Raw genomic sequence first — 16,133 nt, forward strand, 5'->3', positions numbered from 1 at the left:
GGGGATACTGGTTAAGAATCATCTGCTCTTCTTCCTGGCAGGACCACTTCCTGTGCTGATAGACCTAGTTAATGGGCTTATTTAGGTAAAGATACATTGGAATTATCTTTGTTTTGGAGCTGTTGATGGGTGATTTAGATATGGAGAACATGACAGTGTGTACTTTGCTATAGTCAAATCACTTCCTTGTTCAGATGAAGGTTATTGCCATCTTGGAGCTCCATGATGTAGGATAGTGACCTTAGAGACCCCATGGATCTAAATGGTTTTCAGGAGATTTTCCCTTGTTGCAGGTAGCCATTGAATTCAGGAAGATTATGGAAAAGAGTTGTGGATTCTCTTAAGGCCCTTATAATTAAAATAAGTAATTTTGAAGATATATTTATTTTCTCTGTGTTTATTTGTATCATAAAGTAGAATAGACACAATCTAAATACTTATATTTCATAACCTAAAGTTATATTATTAAATAAATGACATATCCTTTTTTTTTAGAATTACAGGTCTTGCTTTATTAAAAGATCAGGACTATTAAGGAAACTGGATAAAAAATATGAGATCTTAAATAGATCTGGTTTGAACTATTTAACTTGGCCTCAGCATAGCAGTACTTATATTTTCAAGCTGATAATAGTGGATCCAAATTTCAGGTTAACTTTTCAAATTTGATTTGAATCTGATATTCATTATTTGTAACTTCAAAGGAATGTTATTATTATGCATATTACATAGAATGCTTCCACAATGTTTAATGTGAAATTACTTAATTTTATTAATTCATTTTTTACAAGGTATCTACAAGTTGTCATCAAATAGTTGTCAAATTTGCTTATACTTTTTCCACCTTTTCTCTAACTTCCATTAAACTGCCTTCATCTAGTCTCTGGAATTTAAAGTCATTCACAGTACAAAACTATTCTCTTAACTATGCTATTTTTTTATTTTTTCTCTCCCCACATGGATAAATACATACAATGCAATATACCATCAATTTTCCATACAATAAAAAGCAATATAGTATTAGTAAATTATATATAATCTCAAAAAATTTTGTTCCTCTATTTGATTTTGGTATCAATCACTTCTTTTCACCGCCAGGTTTTTAATTTTGTCATCCAGATAAACCAATTATCTTTCACCCTTAATTATAATTATCTTTCACCATTAATATTATTTCATGTACTTAATGCAAACAATATCTCTAACATCTCAAATGCTAAGCCTCTTTCTTGTCTTCATAAATCTTTCTAAAAAAACTAAAAACCCTTATATGACCTGTATTATTAAAAACTAAACAGAACAAATAGAAACAAGCAAATTCCAAAGTTTTCCAACTCCCTCTTTGTAATGCAATATATATTCACTAATTCCAAATTTTAAATTTAACTCAAAACCTAATTAACATTCAACCAAATAATGCTTATTAATCCATATCATTAAACCATCAAAGTTTTCTCATCTTCCTTTTAATAGTACATTTTATCAGTAATTTTAAATTTCTATATTTACTCCAATCCCAATTAACATTCAATCCATCAACACTTAAAATTTTTCTCTGCAATCATATGTAATAATAAATGAACAATAACAAAAAAGATAAAGAAACAGCAATATATCTTATGATCATTATTAATGCTTATCAATATATCATTTTATATCTCCTTAATAAATTTCATTTATAATACTCATAAAAATCAATTTGCAAATTTACCAAATTTAACACCACCACTACTAATACTAAAGACAGATTCAAAACTATTTCTAAAGAAAAGGAAAAAAATTACTATCAAAAAGTAACCAAAGCTAATCACCTCTTTTCAAACTGCTAATCCCCTTGTTTAAGATCAACAACATTCTGTTTAAAATTAATAACTTTCTTTCTTGATTTTTTGTATCTTTTTATTCCCTTTCCCTTCTTTATTCTTCTCCTCTTTGAATAACCAATCTTTACAGATCTTAAACCTCCATTTTTCTCTCGCTTTTTAATTCCCATTTTAGTTTTAATTTCTTTATTGACCTGCCAATTTCACCTTTTTATTAGTGCTAGTGTTAATATCAACATACTCATACTGTAAGATGTGACCATTAGCCCATTCATTAACCAGACCATTTTTAAATTTCTTTATTATTTTACCATCATCAGTTTCCTCTAATGTATCATTAATTGGGACTAGACAGTCCATGTGATTCATAGTAAATCTGTCCAATTTCATTCTTAACATTGTTTCCATTTCCATAGATTCCTGCAATTTCCAGCATCTGTTGGTCAAATTCTGTAACATTTCCTTCTCCAGATCTGTGTTCAATCATTTTGTTGCCACCATTGCTGAGTTTCCTTTAAGTTCACGGCTTCCTCCACTAATTCAAGTTGTAGGTTCAACACAATCCCTTATTGAGAGTTTACGTTCTTTAATACTTCTGCAAAGATCATTATACAAATCCCTTATCTCCTGCATTTCCATCTCTTTAATCTCTGCAGAAGCAACTTTTTCAGCTGTCTAAAAAAATTTTTTTAACAGCCTAGCCCTAGCACATCACTTCTGTCAATTCCTCTGCAGGGAATCAGTATGTAGTATGTAGTAGTTTTATCATTTTTTCCAAAGTTCATTCAAAGTTCAAACTCAGTATTCACAATGTTTTCTTTCATTTCTTGTTTATCACCTATTGCATGTCAACACTCCAGCTAGTTTCTTCCTCCAAGGTCACAGCTGGTCAGACAGTTCAGAACTAAACAAACCTCAGTTCACATCTCACAGAACAAGTCTTCAAGCAGCAGATGGCACTTAAACACCAAATTCCTTTTATATTTCTTTTAAAAGAAAAAGGGAAAAAAATAGCTTCATTTTCATTTTTAGTTCTTTTTAAATCCAAATTGTGAGTCCAAAAAAGAAACAATGCATCAACCTGGGTTTTAGCTGTAACTTTCTAAGTCATTTCAATAACAATTGAACACTTCCGATGTTGATTAGCCGATTCCCCCCTCTTCTCTTCTCTTTAACAAGCAAATGCAAAAGAAAGTTAGTAAAAAGATTTTTTTTCCTCTGGCAAAATAGTTCACCACATTTCAAGTGCTCGCTTTCTCATCCTCCTCCAGCACAAAACTTGCAGTCCTTTTCTTCCCAGATGACTTCCAACTTTCAATTCAATTCTTTCTGTTGCGTAACTGCTGTGCCTAAGGTGACCAAAGCCGCTTCACACCACCGCCAGTGGAGGCTCCAGGCAGGATCTCCGTGGGGTATGCCAATACCAAAATGGACTGCCCACCAAGTCCCCTTCTTCACTTCCCCTTCAGGGAAGATCTGGGCTGATTCAAAAAGAATCAGCACCCCCAAGCGACGGGGATTTGGGATTCCCCATAAGAGTACGGGGAACTCCGTGTCACCACAGCAGTTGACCACGTCCCTCTCCAATAGTCTGAACATTTTTGTACTGTACAGATAACAAAGTTCTAAACTATGAGCCAGAGTTCTTTGAATTTTTCCAATAATAGTTTAAGTGGCCCCTTCTCAGTAACACTCCTAGTGACTGCAAGGGTTTTTAATCTGAAATTCTTACTTCAGAGTTTTCATTTCATTATAGAGGATTTAATTTAAAGTTTTCCTAACCAACCTTGCCTTGTGCAGCCATTCAGTTATTACCAGTTCTTGTGAACTGCAGGTAATCCTATTGTTCCTTTTGGTTTCATAATGATGTTCCTTTATCAATTTGGGATGGAGAATATTTAATTAGGTATAGCTGTATTAAAACACACCATTAATACTAACATTAACCAGTCACATGTTTATTAAACCAGCATTTACCTCAAACGATCATTTTAACCTCATGGTTATTTTCCTCAGATCTGGGGATTTGTTTACTTTCCACCATTTAAAAATATTTACAGAAATTTCAGAAGTAATTATTCTGAAATAACGTTCAGTCACTATAGTGAAAAAATAATTTAAAGAAAAAGATTATCTATGAATTCTAATTTCCACATACATGTTACCTTAAGCACAGTACTAGAATGAACATAGTATATACTCCAGTACACTAGCTAGTACACTCTTAATAGTCTGGAGTATACCAATATTTTATGTGTACCGCTATAGTACTGTATATCTAATCTATATATCTATAACTCTGTATCTATTCAAATGGTGATGACGAATTACACAATTTCACTTAAATTTAACACTGAAAGAACAGAGGATGGGTAGTTATATAGTGCATGGAGGTTTAAATCTGTAATTTAAACCTGTATCACCAGCCTTTCCTCTATATCCTAGTGAGTAAGGGACTAGGGAGCCTGTCTGTAAGGGACTAAGAAAAAAATTCTTTGCAAGGCAAATTTTAAGCCATTTATTTTTTCCTTATTTTCACCTTTTCCCTCTGAAGAGGTGTGACACCCCCCACCCCCACCCCGTGGTCACTAAAGTTGAAGAAAGTTGTCTTTCTTCTCCAACATACCCAATGTCTCCATTTTTTTCTTGTGGGTTATTCCTTCTTAGTCCTTCAGCATCTTGCTTGCTCTGCCTGTAACCTTACCTAAAACATGTTGCTGAGATTTGAATACAGCTTGATGAACAAAACACATTATTTTGTGTTATTCACATATCAAATACAGCAAAGATAGTAAATGATTTTCAGTGCAGTCTGATCAGTGCAAAATAGAGGTCAGAGGGTCCAAATTTCAGGTTGTTGAACAAAACTCATTATTTTGTGTTATTCACATTTATATCAGATACTGCAGATATTCACTGAATTTCTAGATGAAAATTGAACTTGCAATTTAGTTCCTATTTTTCAATTGCACTTTTGTCTTGCTTGGATTTGATTTCAACTTGTTCTTCCACCTCCAGCCCATTATCAATCTTAGGCAACATTCAACATTATTAACATCTATTAGTGAATAGTATATACATAATCAAACAAATTTAGAGCTTTTTTGGTCTGCCCTCTATTTTTTCTGCATTTTAGACATAATCTTCCTGGTATATAATGACAACTGTTCTCATACTTTGCATACAATTTTATATTTTATTCTACAAGACTTAATGTTTTAACTATATTTATGGTCCAACCATACTTTGTAATGCATGGGAAGTATCTAGAGCAGTATTTCTTGTGACTTTAAGATATATAGGCTTCAACTACCAAAATTACCCAACCTGTATGGGGAAATATTTAAATTTGTTTTTAAATCAGAATTTAATTATGGCCGCTTTGTCCAATTTCTGCATAGATTTGCAGAGAAAACCCTGCATGAACTGTAGTTTTGAAATAGCTACATATTTGTATACAGATAGTCCTTGACTTACAATCACATCGAGCCGAAAATTTCTGTTGTTGAATGAGGAGTTAAGTGAATTATACTTTATAGTTATGACTTTTAAAGCCTTACATGGCATCGGACCAGAATACCTCTGGGACCGCCTTCTGACGCACGAATCCCAGCGACCAAGTAGGTCCCACAGAGATGGCCTTCTCCGGGTCCTGTCGACCAAACAATGCCATCTGGCGGGACAGAGGGGAAGAGCCTTCTCTATGGCGGCCCCAGCCCTCTGGAACCAACTCCCCCCGGAGATTAGGACTGCCCCCACCCTCCTTGCCTTTTGTAAACTTTTGAAAACCCACCTATGTCGCCAGGCATGGGGAAATTAATATACCCCTTAGCTATTATGATTTATGTATGGTTTGTTTGGGCTGTATGATTACTTTTTATAAGGGTTTTAAACTGTTTTTTAATCATTGGATTTGTATACTATGTATTGTTTTGTTGTGAGCCGCTCCAAGTCCTCAGAGAGGGGCGGCATACAAATCTAATAAATTATTATTATTATTATTATTATTATATTATTATTATTATTATTATTATTAATTTACAAACTTGCCACAATTGTTCAGTAAGTCACTGAAGTTGTTAAGTTAGTAATAGTTGTTAATTGAATCTAGCTTCCCCATTGACTTTGCTTGTTAGAAAGTTGTGAAAGGTGATCATACATGATCCCAAGACACTGCAACCATCATAAATGTGAATTCGTTTCCAAATTTCTGAATTTTGATCAGGTAACCATTATGATACTGCAACATATATAAGTGTGGAAAACAGCCAGTGTTTTTTTTCAGTTCCTTTGTAACTTCAAATACTCCCTAAACTGTTGTAAGTCATAGACTATCTATTTAGATACATAATTTGAACTGAAAATTGGTCACAATTTAGAAAGTACAGGAGTTAGCAAATATTAAGATACAAAGTGAATTTCTGTCAAAACTGACAAGAATTAATTCCTTACTTATATTAATTTTGTAGAGCCTTATCTTAACACCCTCTATCATGTGGGTTATATATTGTTTAGAAACGTTATATTTATTTATTTTTACTACAATTTAACAAAGGGACATGATCAAAATATTAATACATTTATTTTTTGTGTTTCAGTTTTTGTAATTTGTCTACATATTTTGCTGTCCAGACATATGGTATCGTTCCAAGGTAATTGCCTATGGGCTTTAGCTAATTTTATTACCAATTAAATGTATACCTTTCGCAGTGGGGTGGTGAAGAAAATGAAATAGCTTTGGTCTCTTGTCACTGAACCGCTACAGATATAGGGAAGCTGTGATTCTGCAATAAATTTTCTTTACATTCAAGAGCTGGAACTTTTAGGGTAGAACCTACCCCCACCAATTTCAACATGCATGCTTATAGAGGCCTCAGTGGAAAACATGAGAGGAAATTGATAAGACTTCTTTGTATGTAAACATAAAACAACTCAAACAACCTTTTTGATACATTGACTAATGAATATATCTTCCTAGGTGTCTTGCAAAAAGGTTACATAGTTCTTAAGAATGATCCATTCAAGTGGTACTATCACCATTTAACAAACAAAAATCATTAGTATTATGTTAAGTGCTGTAAGTTTAATTTACATTAATACGCTGTAGGTTGAAAAATTATATAATACAGAATACAAAATACAAGCTTGGTGGACAGGATCTGGTAGACAATCTTCACCTGTATTTTGAAGTTAGTTGAAAAGTTCTTGCAATTAAGCATGTTTGATATTTCATCTTCAATTAAGTTGAAATTTCTTCTCTGGGTTTAGTTGGCAACAGGTGCAGCAAAATCTAACTGTTCTTGTTGCAAAAGTTATCTTTTTGGAAATATAGATATTGCACAACAACTTTTAGGAATGTACAGAAAAATTACTTTCTCCTTTAATATTTTAATAATCAGCTTTTTAAAAGTACAAATTATATTGTTTTTCAGACCAAGTTGGATTCATGTTGTTGGTTGGAGCATATTTCTAATGACTTTATTTTGGGGAGCCCTCCTGTACAGCTACTTCAGATATGTGAAAGTATTCCGGGCATTCCCTTTTGTTGATCCTCTGATGTCACTTAGGCATGTTGCCACTGCAGAAAAAGTATATGATCAGGAAAAGAAAAAATGATTTATCACATTGGATGAAATATTTTCAGTGAATTTCTATGTTTAACTTAAGAAAAATGTTATTCAACTTTCATCTTCTAGGAATTAATACAATCTTAAAAATATATTTTGTTATTATTATTGTTGTGGATTTTTTGAGATATTTTGCCTGCCATAGATCATATTTCACCATCCACAATATCCTTCAAAAACTTACACTTAAATTCCCAGATTGTCAGATATGCATTTGGAGAATATTTAGATTGGCCAAGGCAACCATAGTTTGTTTTTCTAACTTTTTGAACTTTTTCTATCCTTTCTTAATATACCTTCCCATTATTTAATGTGCAAACTATCTACCATAAAGGATAACTAGTAAATATGGAAAAGTTATATTACTATATGCAGTAAATAATTGTTATTAGGTGGTAATGCACCTTTTCTGTGTTGTCAAAAGGAAGTGTTCTAAGTCAATTTAAAAGATTAGTCCAATTTAATGAAATATATATTTAACTTCATTTTAACATATGTCAAATTGTCTGCTACTTACAATATGTAAAAATTGATAAAAAGGTCAAAATAAATTCAGTTGACTGATTGAATGTTTTCACCATTTTAAATAAAATATAAGTCCATAGCATTTATTGCTTTTTGTATTTTAATATCTGTGTAATATATCGCATCCAGAACATGTGCTATTTGAATGGGAGGAGAGGAAAACCCACATATATATGCTAGACTGGGAAATTCAAAAAGTTTACCGACAAAGGCAATGAAATCTATTTCTCTGCTGCTACCAAGGAAATAACATGAACATGTCTGTACAGTTATCACTGTGCTCAGTTTAAATAAGCATATCTATTTAGAATATTATATACACCATGTTCTTCAAAAGGTTCAAGAAGACATGGCTCTTTGCCTAGACTCTGAACTAGGATAGGGCTTATTCCTCCTAGAGAAGGTGAACATGGTATAATTCACTGTCTTGAAAATGTATTATTTTTTCAGTTGTTAATCTCTGTAAACCATAGAGAATTGACAATTGGGAAATTCAAAATTTAAATTACAAATCAATGTGCCATGTAATGGGCATTTACTTAGATGAGGCATATATACCGTTTTTCGTGAATTTAAGATAACACAGAATAGTATTGCCTCCTTCTAGTCCCCATAACAAGCTTGTGATGTAAGTTAAGCTTGGAAATAATAGGCTGAGAGAAAATGACTGGTCTAGCGTTGTCCAGTTGACAATGGACATAGCTCCCTTTGTGCTTTTCTTAACATTTTAACCATTATACTATAGCGCAGGGATGAAATCCAGTAGGTTCTGTCAGATTTGGGAGAAGCGGTAGTGGAAATTTTAAATAGTTCAGAGAACTGGTAGTGGAAATTTTGAGTAGTTTGGAGAGCTGGCAAATACCACTTCTGACTAGCTCCCCAGGAAGGTGAGAATGGAGATTTTGCAATATCCTTCCCCCAGGACTTGGAAAGGAATAGGATTTTGCAGTATCCTTCCCCTAGAGTGGGGTGGGAATGGAGATTTTACAGTATCCTTCCCCTGCCATGCCCACCAAGCCACACTCACAGAACCGGGAGTTAAAAAAAATATACACTGCTCAAAAAAATCAAGGGAACACTTAAACAACACAATATAACTCCAAGTAAATCAAACTTATGTGAAATCAAACTGTCCCCTTAGGAAGCAACTCTGATTGACAATCAATTTCACATGCTGTTGTGCACATTCAACTTTGTACAGAACAAAGTATTCAATGAGAATATTTCATTCATTCAGATCTAGGATGTGTTAATTGAGTGTTCCCTTTATTTTTATTTTGAGCAGTATATTTCACCACTGCTGTAGAGAGTATAGCTTATATGACCTGGTCTCAATCCACAAATACTAAAGAGAAATTCCACATTTTGTATCAAAGAAAACGGTTACAACCTGCAGAGCACATTAGCCATAGTAGTGCAGTGGTTAGAATGCAGCACTGCAAGCTACCTCTGCTGACTGCCAGCTGCCTCAAATTATGAAGTTCAAATCTCACCAGGCTCAATGTTGACTCAGCCTTCAATCCTTCTAAGGCGGGAAAATGAGGCCCCAAATTGTTGGGAGCAATATGCTGACTGTGTGAAACTGCTTAGAGAGGGCTGTAAAGGAGTGCATAGCAGTATATACAATAAGTCTAAGTGCTATTGTTATTAGTAGTTCAGTGGATAGAACTTACAAGTATTTTATCATATCACAAAAAAGGCCTTCTCAGTGGTGACCCCTTCTCTATGGATCATCCTTCCCTCTGATGTACAATTAACCTCCACCCTATTGCTTTGCTTTAAGGCCCTAAAAACATGGTTTCATCAGTGGGCCTGGGACCACAAGTAGAAATGGAGTTGATAAAGTGGTTAATTTGATTGTATTGTTGCTGTCATGCAGGTGGTGTGGGGTGGGGATTTTTATAGGTTTTTATTATGCAGTGGATTTTTAAATGTTGTAGGCCACCTGGAGTTACTTATAAGTGAGTTGGGTGGCTATATAAATTTGTTTAATAAATAAGTAATGAATCAGATTTCAGATACAAATATTCAACACTTCTACTTTAGAGCTAAGTCTACCAGGTCAGCACATGCCTTCGGATAAAAAATGGTAAAATGATATATGCCATAAATCATGCAAATAAGGATACAGAAATGTGACTTCTGGTTGACATCCCAGCGAGAACGGCTGCAAAATAGCATTGTGAAATCCAGCTGATAACTACTGTTGTGGGACCCTATGGGGATCAGTCACCTTGTAGGAGCGGTAAATGAAGGAGGGGCGCTTCACTGACCATGAGTAACTTGCAATTTCCCCATTAGGCCTGAAGCAAGCTTTACAGAATGGCAGCAGGGACAATGGCCATTTTTTCCAGTCACAAAGCTGGACACTGTTCCCTGCGCAACTGTGCAGACGATAAGAAATCTCCGTACAACACTTTTCAAGTGCTGCACAGTTCTGGCCAACATGCCTCCCTGCCAGACTTCCCCCCCAGGAGACTCCCCTCCATCTCAGCCTTCTCCCCCCTTCCAACAGCCTCCAGGTTTGCCCCTATGCCGCTGCTGCTCTTTGGCTCTCCTCCCTCCACAGAGGAGCCAGGAGCCATTTCTCCCCCATCCAACTCCCTTGGATGGAGATAAACTCTCCTCCACTGCTCCCAAAACTGGCTTCCCCCTCCGCAGCCCTCACCTACCTGCCTGCCTGGAGCTTCTCCTGCTCTCAGCTCCTCTCAAGACCGGCTTCCCCCCGCTGGACCTCCGGCTGCTCTCCCCTCTGAGAGGAAAGCCATCCTGGCAGGCACCCTCTCCCCTCCTTTCCTTTCCAACCCACATCCCGGAGGGGGAGAAAAGGCAGTGGGCGGGAGGGGAGAGGGCTCAAACAGATTGCCTGCCAGCACTGACCCTGCCCGACCTGGGAGCAAGGCAGCAGGGCAGGGTTGAGTGACAGCTGTCTGTTTGAATGAGGGTGAGGGTGGTTGGGAGGTGCAGCTGTAAAAGGGGGCTTTTGTCTTGGGGGGGGAAGGAGTGCCTGGGAAGGGTCCTTGCATCAAAACCAGATGAAGGCCTCAATCACTGATGATTTAATGCCACTATCAAATAAAAGCCAAATGGGCAACTTGGAGCCAATCATAGGGGACATGAGTTCTAGTCCTGCCTTAGGCATGAAAACGTCCTGGGTGACTTTGGGCCAATCACCAGAAGAATTCAAGTGCCACCTTAATTCTTATTTGGGGGGGGGGGTGAAAATTGAAAAAAAGTTTCTCATATTAATTTGGGATACCAGAAAAATACTGGTTGTAGAAAGAAAATAAACACTAGAAATTTCTTTACACTCTTCATTTTTTAAGAACCCCTGGAGGGGCCGGTAGGCAAAAAGGAAGCTGTGTGTTCTTTCCCATATTTGGATATGCCAGGGTGATTCGATAGAAAAAAACATGGCTCTTCCCTGGAACAAGCTGAAGAGATGAGATGCTGTGGTCTAGAAGTTAAAGCTGTTGCCTTGCAATGCAGAAACACAGGTTCAAATCCTGATAAGATAGCTGCAGAGAGCAAAAGAACTCAAAATAGACTATACTAGTCTCCCTTTTTTTCATTATCAGCAAAATTATATTATTTTATTTATTTATTTATTTATTTATTTATTTATTTATTTATTTATTTATTTATTTATTTATTTATTTATTTATTTATTTATTTATTTATTTATGTGTAAAGTACACACCAAAATAAAAACAATCCCAAACTGAAATCCCAGACAATTTTTCTGTTCAATGCGTTCTGCAAAGGAGGTTTTGCGAAGTCAATAACACTGATTTCGCTGTTGTCTTGGATGACATCTGGATGAAAAACATTCAGGTGCTCAGGTATGAAAATGTGCCGCTCAGACACTATATTTTTCCGCACACACCAAAAAATAAAAAATAAATAGAGGGAACATTGAGCTGGGACAACCGGGACTATAAGATTTGTGCTACAGTGGTTCATGGACGGAGTATTGAAATTGGTTAAGATAATTACCAACTTTACTCTAAAGGCCTGATTCAATACAAGAATCTTATACCATCTTATAAGCTTCCAGTGTTGGAGTATTCACAACTTCTGGAGGCAAGCTAAAAATTTAAAGGGGAACAAAAGAGTTTCAAAATGGAGAGGGACGGCATACAAATCCAATTAATAAATAAGATAAATAAATAAATAAATAAAAGATATAGAGAGACTTAAAGGAACTAGCCTAAAAGCCCAACTTTGAGGATGTTTTTATAACAGACCTGGTGGAAATTAAAGTGACTGGAAAGATAAGAAGTTGAAGAGAACATCTTACAATTGCTAAATGGATTCAAAATATAGAGAAACACTTCTTCAAAAAAAGAACCAATTTGTGATATTGGAAACTCACAAAACCCTCTTCTGGTTAAAAGAAATATCACAATAAATTATGGAAACATTTTTATGTTAGTCGCTGAGACGGTGCTTCACCAGAAGGAAATACTTAAGAGTCTGAAAGAACGTGAAAACAGTATGTAACTTGTTATTGTGTTTGATGATATATTTTTCAGTGGATTGGACTACAATATAAAGAGACTACATGGATTTCAGATTCAAATAAAAAATTTGCAAACTTGGTGAACTGGACTAGATTGAAACATAAAAAGACTATATGGATGTGAGATTTAAAATTTAACTTTGTAAATTTTGTGAAAGTAAAGTGATCAGAAGAACAAGAGCTGAAAGAAAATATTTTTCAAAGTATTAAGTGGATTTAAAATACAGAGACCTATCTGCTTAAGAGACTAGCCTCATCACAGTGGGAATTGATAATTTAAATTGATGCCTTAAAAAATACTATAAAAGACTGGAAGCATGTTTATGCTAACAGCTGTAGATTTATCTTAAACTTTTTGAAAACTGATCTTGACAGTATGGAGCTGTGTAATTATGAGGAATTGGCTGGGATCTTAAAATATATCTAAAGATTTTAAAAAGTATTTTCTGGGAAATGGAGGTGGAAAGAAAAGCTGGATTATAAAGAACATCTGGAAACAACAACAGTAGGAAACAGAAATGAAGAAATCGAAGAACAAGAAGACTGTAAAGAGGAAAAGAGACTGGAAGATATAAAACATATTGATTACACTGGGGTATACAGTAACAAGAAAAATGAAATTGAAAATGAAGAACAGATTGATGATTATATTGGGATTTATAATTATTACAGTGGGATTTATAGTGGGATTTAAGTGGTATAAGAGACAGTGAATATTTTTGGAAGTTAATTTATAGTGGCCAATTCGGAAAAAAGTTGAAAATTAGAGGTGGTAGACGCAGGCGACAAAAATAAGTGGAACGAAGCAGAATTAGCCGGGGTGGCGCAGCAGGTAGAGTGCTGTACTGCAGGCCACTGAAGCTGACTGTAGATCTGTAGCTCAGCAGTTCAAATCTCATCACCTGCTCAAGGTTGACTCAGCATTCCATCCTTCCAAGGTATGTAAAATGAAGACCCGAATTGTGGGGGCAATATGCTGACTGTGTGAAACTGCTTAGAGAGGGCTGTAAAGGAGTGTACAGCAGTATATACATTATGCACATGTCCCACAAGATTTCAGCACATGTTTGCTTCCTGTGCATGCACGGAAGCAAAATCACGTCGGGGACACAAGCACATGCGAGACAACCCAAGCTGCACATGTAGCACACCAGCAGCAGCTGGTAACAGTAATCCACCCCTGTCACAAACCTGTCAGAGGGCAAAGCCCAAATATGTCCAAAGTCAAAGCACACAGAGTTTTTGTTTTGTAGCAGCAGTAGCAGCAGCAGCACATTAATTCCCACCAGTTATTTTGATAATTGGGACTGCAACTTTGTTCTTCCAAGTATCTCTGTTCCTGAGATAATTATAGGCAGGAAAGAAACAAGTATTGAGAAGGCAGTTAGTAGAAATGAGAATTGGCAGCAACTATTTTGCAGCATCTTCTACCTCAGTGTTTCCCAACCTTGGCAACTTGAAGATATCTGGACTTCAACTCCCAGAATTCCCCAGCCAGCGAATTACTGAACATCCAAAATATACTATTTAATTCTATGTATATATGCCATATGTGCACATACATATTACACACAGGCACAGATACATATAATACACACAGGCACACCATCCTGAATCGCTTTGAGAAGGGCGGCATAAAAATCTAATTAGATTATTAGATTAGATTTATTGGATTTATATGCCGCCCCTCTCCGCAGACTCGGGGCGGCTCACAACAATTAATAATTAATAAAGATGTATATTATCTACTATACTGTATAAACTTTATGTGTATGCACACACACACATACACACACAGCTCTTCTAAAATTATACACATTCAATCTCATTTGTCGCGATAGGAAAAACACTCAGAGCCTAGAAGGGAAAAAAAGAAAAAAAATTCATTTTTTTTCTACCGGTTCTGCGTACCTGACCATACCCGTAGTAATTCATCACTGCTTACTAGTATCATGTATATGATAGAGTTTGATCTGGTGACACCTGATGAAGTGGACAAGGCCATTGGAGCTGTGAGTTCCGCCACCTGCTTACTGGATCCGTGTCCCTCCTGGCTGGTCTCAGCAAGCAGGGAGGTAACACGGAGCTGGGTCCAGGAGATTGTCAACGCTTCTTTGAGGAGAGGGTCCTTTCCGGATCCCTACAAGGAGGCACTTGTGCGCCCCCTCCTCAAGAATCCTTCCCTGGACCCAGCCATTCTTAAAAACTATCGGCCAGTCTCCAACCGTCCCTTTATGGGGAAGGTTGTTGAGAAGGTGGTGGCACTCCAACTCCAACGCTCCTTGGAAGAAGCCGGTTATCTAGGCCCTCAACAGTCAGGATTCAGGCCCGGCTACAGCATGGAAACTGCTTTGGTCGCGTTGATAGATTATCTCTGGCGGGCCCGGGACAGGGGTTTATCCTCTGTCCTGGTGCTTCTTGACCTCTCAGCAGCTTTCAATACCATCAACCATGGTATCCTTCTGCGCCGTCTGGAAGAGTTGGGAGTGGGAGGCATTGTTCTTCAGTGGTTCTCCTCCTACCTCTCCTGTCGGTCGCAGTCGGTGTTAGTGGGGGGTCAGAGGTCGACTTCAAGGTTACTTCCTTGTGGGGTGCCTCACGGGTCGGTCCTCTCCCCCCTGCTATTCAATATCTACATGAAACCGCTGGGTGAGATCATCCAAGGGCATGGGGTGAGGTATCATCAGTATGCTGATGATACCCAGCTGTACATCTCCACCCCATGTCTAATCAACGAAGCAGTGGAAGTGATGTGCCAGTGCCTGGAGGCTGTTGGGGTTTGGATGGGTGTCAACAGACTGAAACTCAACCCGGATAAGACGGAGTGGCTGTGGGTTCTGCCTCCCAGGGACAATCCCATCTGTCCATCCATTACCCTGGGGGGGGGGAATTATTGACTCCCTCAGAGAGGGTCCGCAACTTGGGCATCCTCCTCAATCCACAGCTCACATTAGAGAACCATCTTTCAGCTGTAGCATGGGGGACGTTTGCCCAGGTTCACCTGGTGCACCAGTTGTGGCCCTATCTGGACTGGGACTCACTGCTCAGTCACTCATGCCCTCATCACCTTGAGGTTCAACTACTGTAATGCTCTCTATATGGGGCTACCTTTGAAAAGTGTTCGGAAACTTCAGATCGTACAGAATGCAGCTGCAAGAGCAATCATGCGCTTCCCTAGGTATGCCCATGTTACACCAACACTCTGCAGTCTACATTGGTTGCCGATCAGTTTCCGGTCAGAATTCAAAGTGTTGGTTATGACGTATAAAGCCCTTCATGGCATCGGACCAGAATATCTCCGGGACCGCCTTCTGCCGCACAAATCCCAGCAACCGGTTAGGTCCCACAGAGTTGGCCTTCTCCGGGTCCCGTCGACTAAACAATGTCGTTTGGCGGGACCCAGGGGAAGAGTCTTCTCTGTGGCAGCCCCGACACTCTGGAACCAGCTCCCCCCGGAGATTAGAACTGCCCCCACCCTCCTTGCCTTTCGTAAACTCCTTAAAACCCATCTCTGCCGTCAGGCATGGGGGAATTGAGACATCTCCCGCAGGCCTATACAATTTATGCATGGTATGGTTGTGTGTATGTTTGCTTTTAATAATGGGGTTTTTAGTGTTTTTTAAATTATTCGATTTG

General features: G+C 37.4%; 1 protein-coding gene and 1 long non-coding RNA gene across 2 annotated transcripts in view; one reads left to right on the top strand and one right to left on the bottom strand.

Annotated features, from left to right (window-relative positions):
• Positions 1–8,052, top strand: part of LOC139157370 (cation channel sperm-associated auxiliary subunit epsilon-like) — a 144,080-nt gene extending 136,028 nt beyond the window's left edge. Inside the window, exons 17-19 of the mRNA XM_070734069.1 lie at positions 496–650; positions 6,422–6,475; positions 7,256–8,052. Coding sequence (XP_070590170.1) covers positions 496–650; positions 6,422–6,475; positions 7,256–7,439 — 393 coding nt within the window. The 3' untranslated portion in view covers positions 7,440–8,052. The remainder of the gene's footprint in view (positions 1–495; positions 651–6,421; positions 6,476–7,255) is intronic.
• LOC139157374 (uncharacterized) overlaps positions 748–16,133 on the bottom strand; it is a 37,583-nt gene continuing 22,197 nt past the window's right edge. The window contains exon 2 of the long non-coding RNA XR_011557467.1: positions 748–7,401. This is a non-coding gene — a long non-coding RNA (uncharacterized lncRNA). The remainder of the gene's footprint in view (positions 7,402–16,133) is intronic.

The sequence above is a fragment of the Erythrolamprus reginae genome, chromosome 1 (genome assembly GCF_031021105.1).
Source record: "Erythrolamprus reginae isolate rEryReg1 chromosome 1, rEryReg1.hap1, whole genome shotgun sequence".
Taxonomy (NCBI): Eukaryota; Metazoa; Chordata; class Lepidosauria; order Squamata; family Dipsadidae; genus Erythrolamprus; species Erythrolamprus reginae.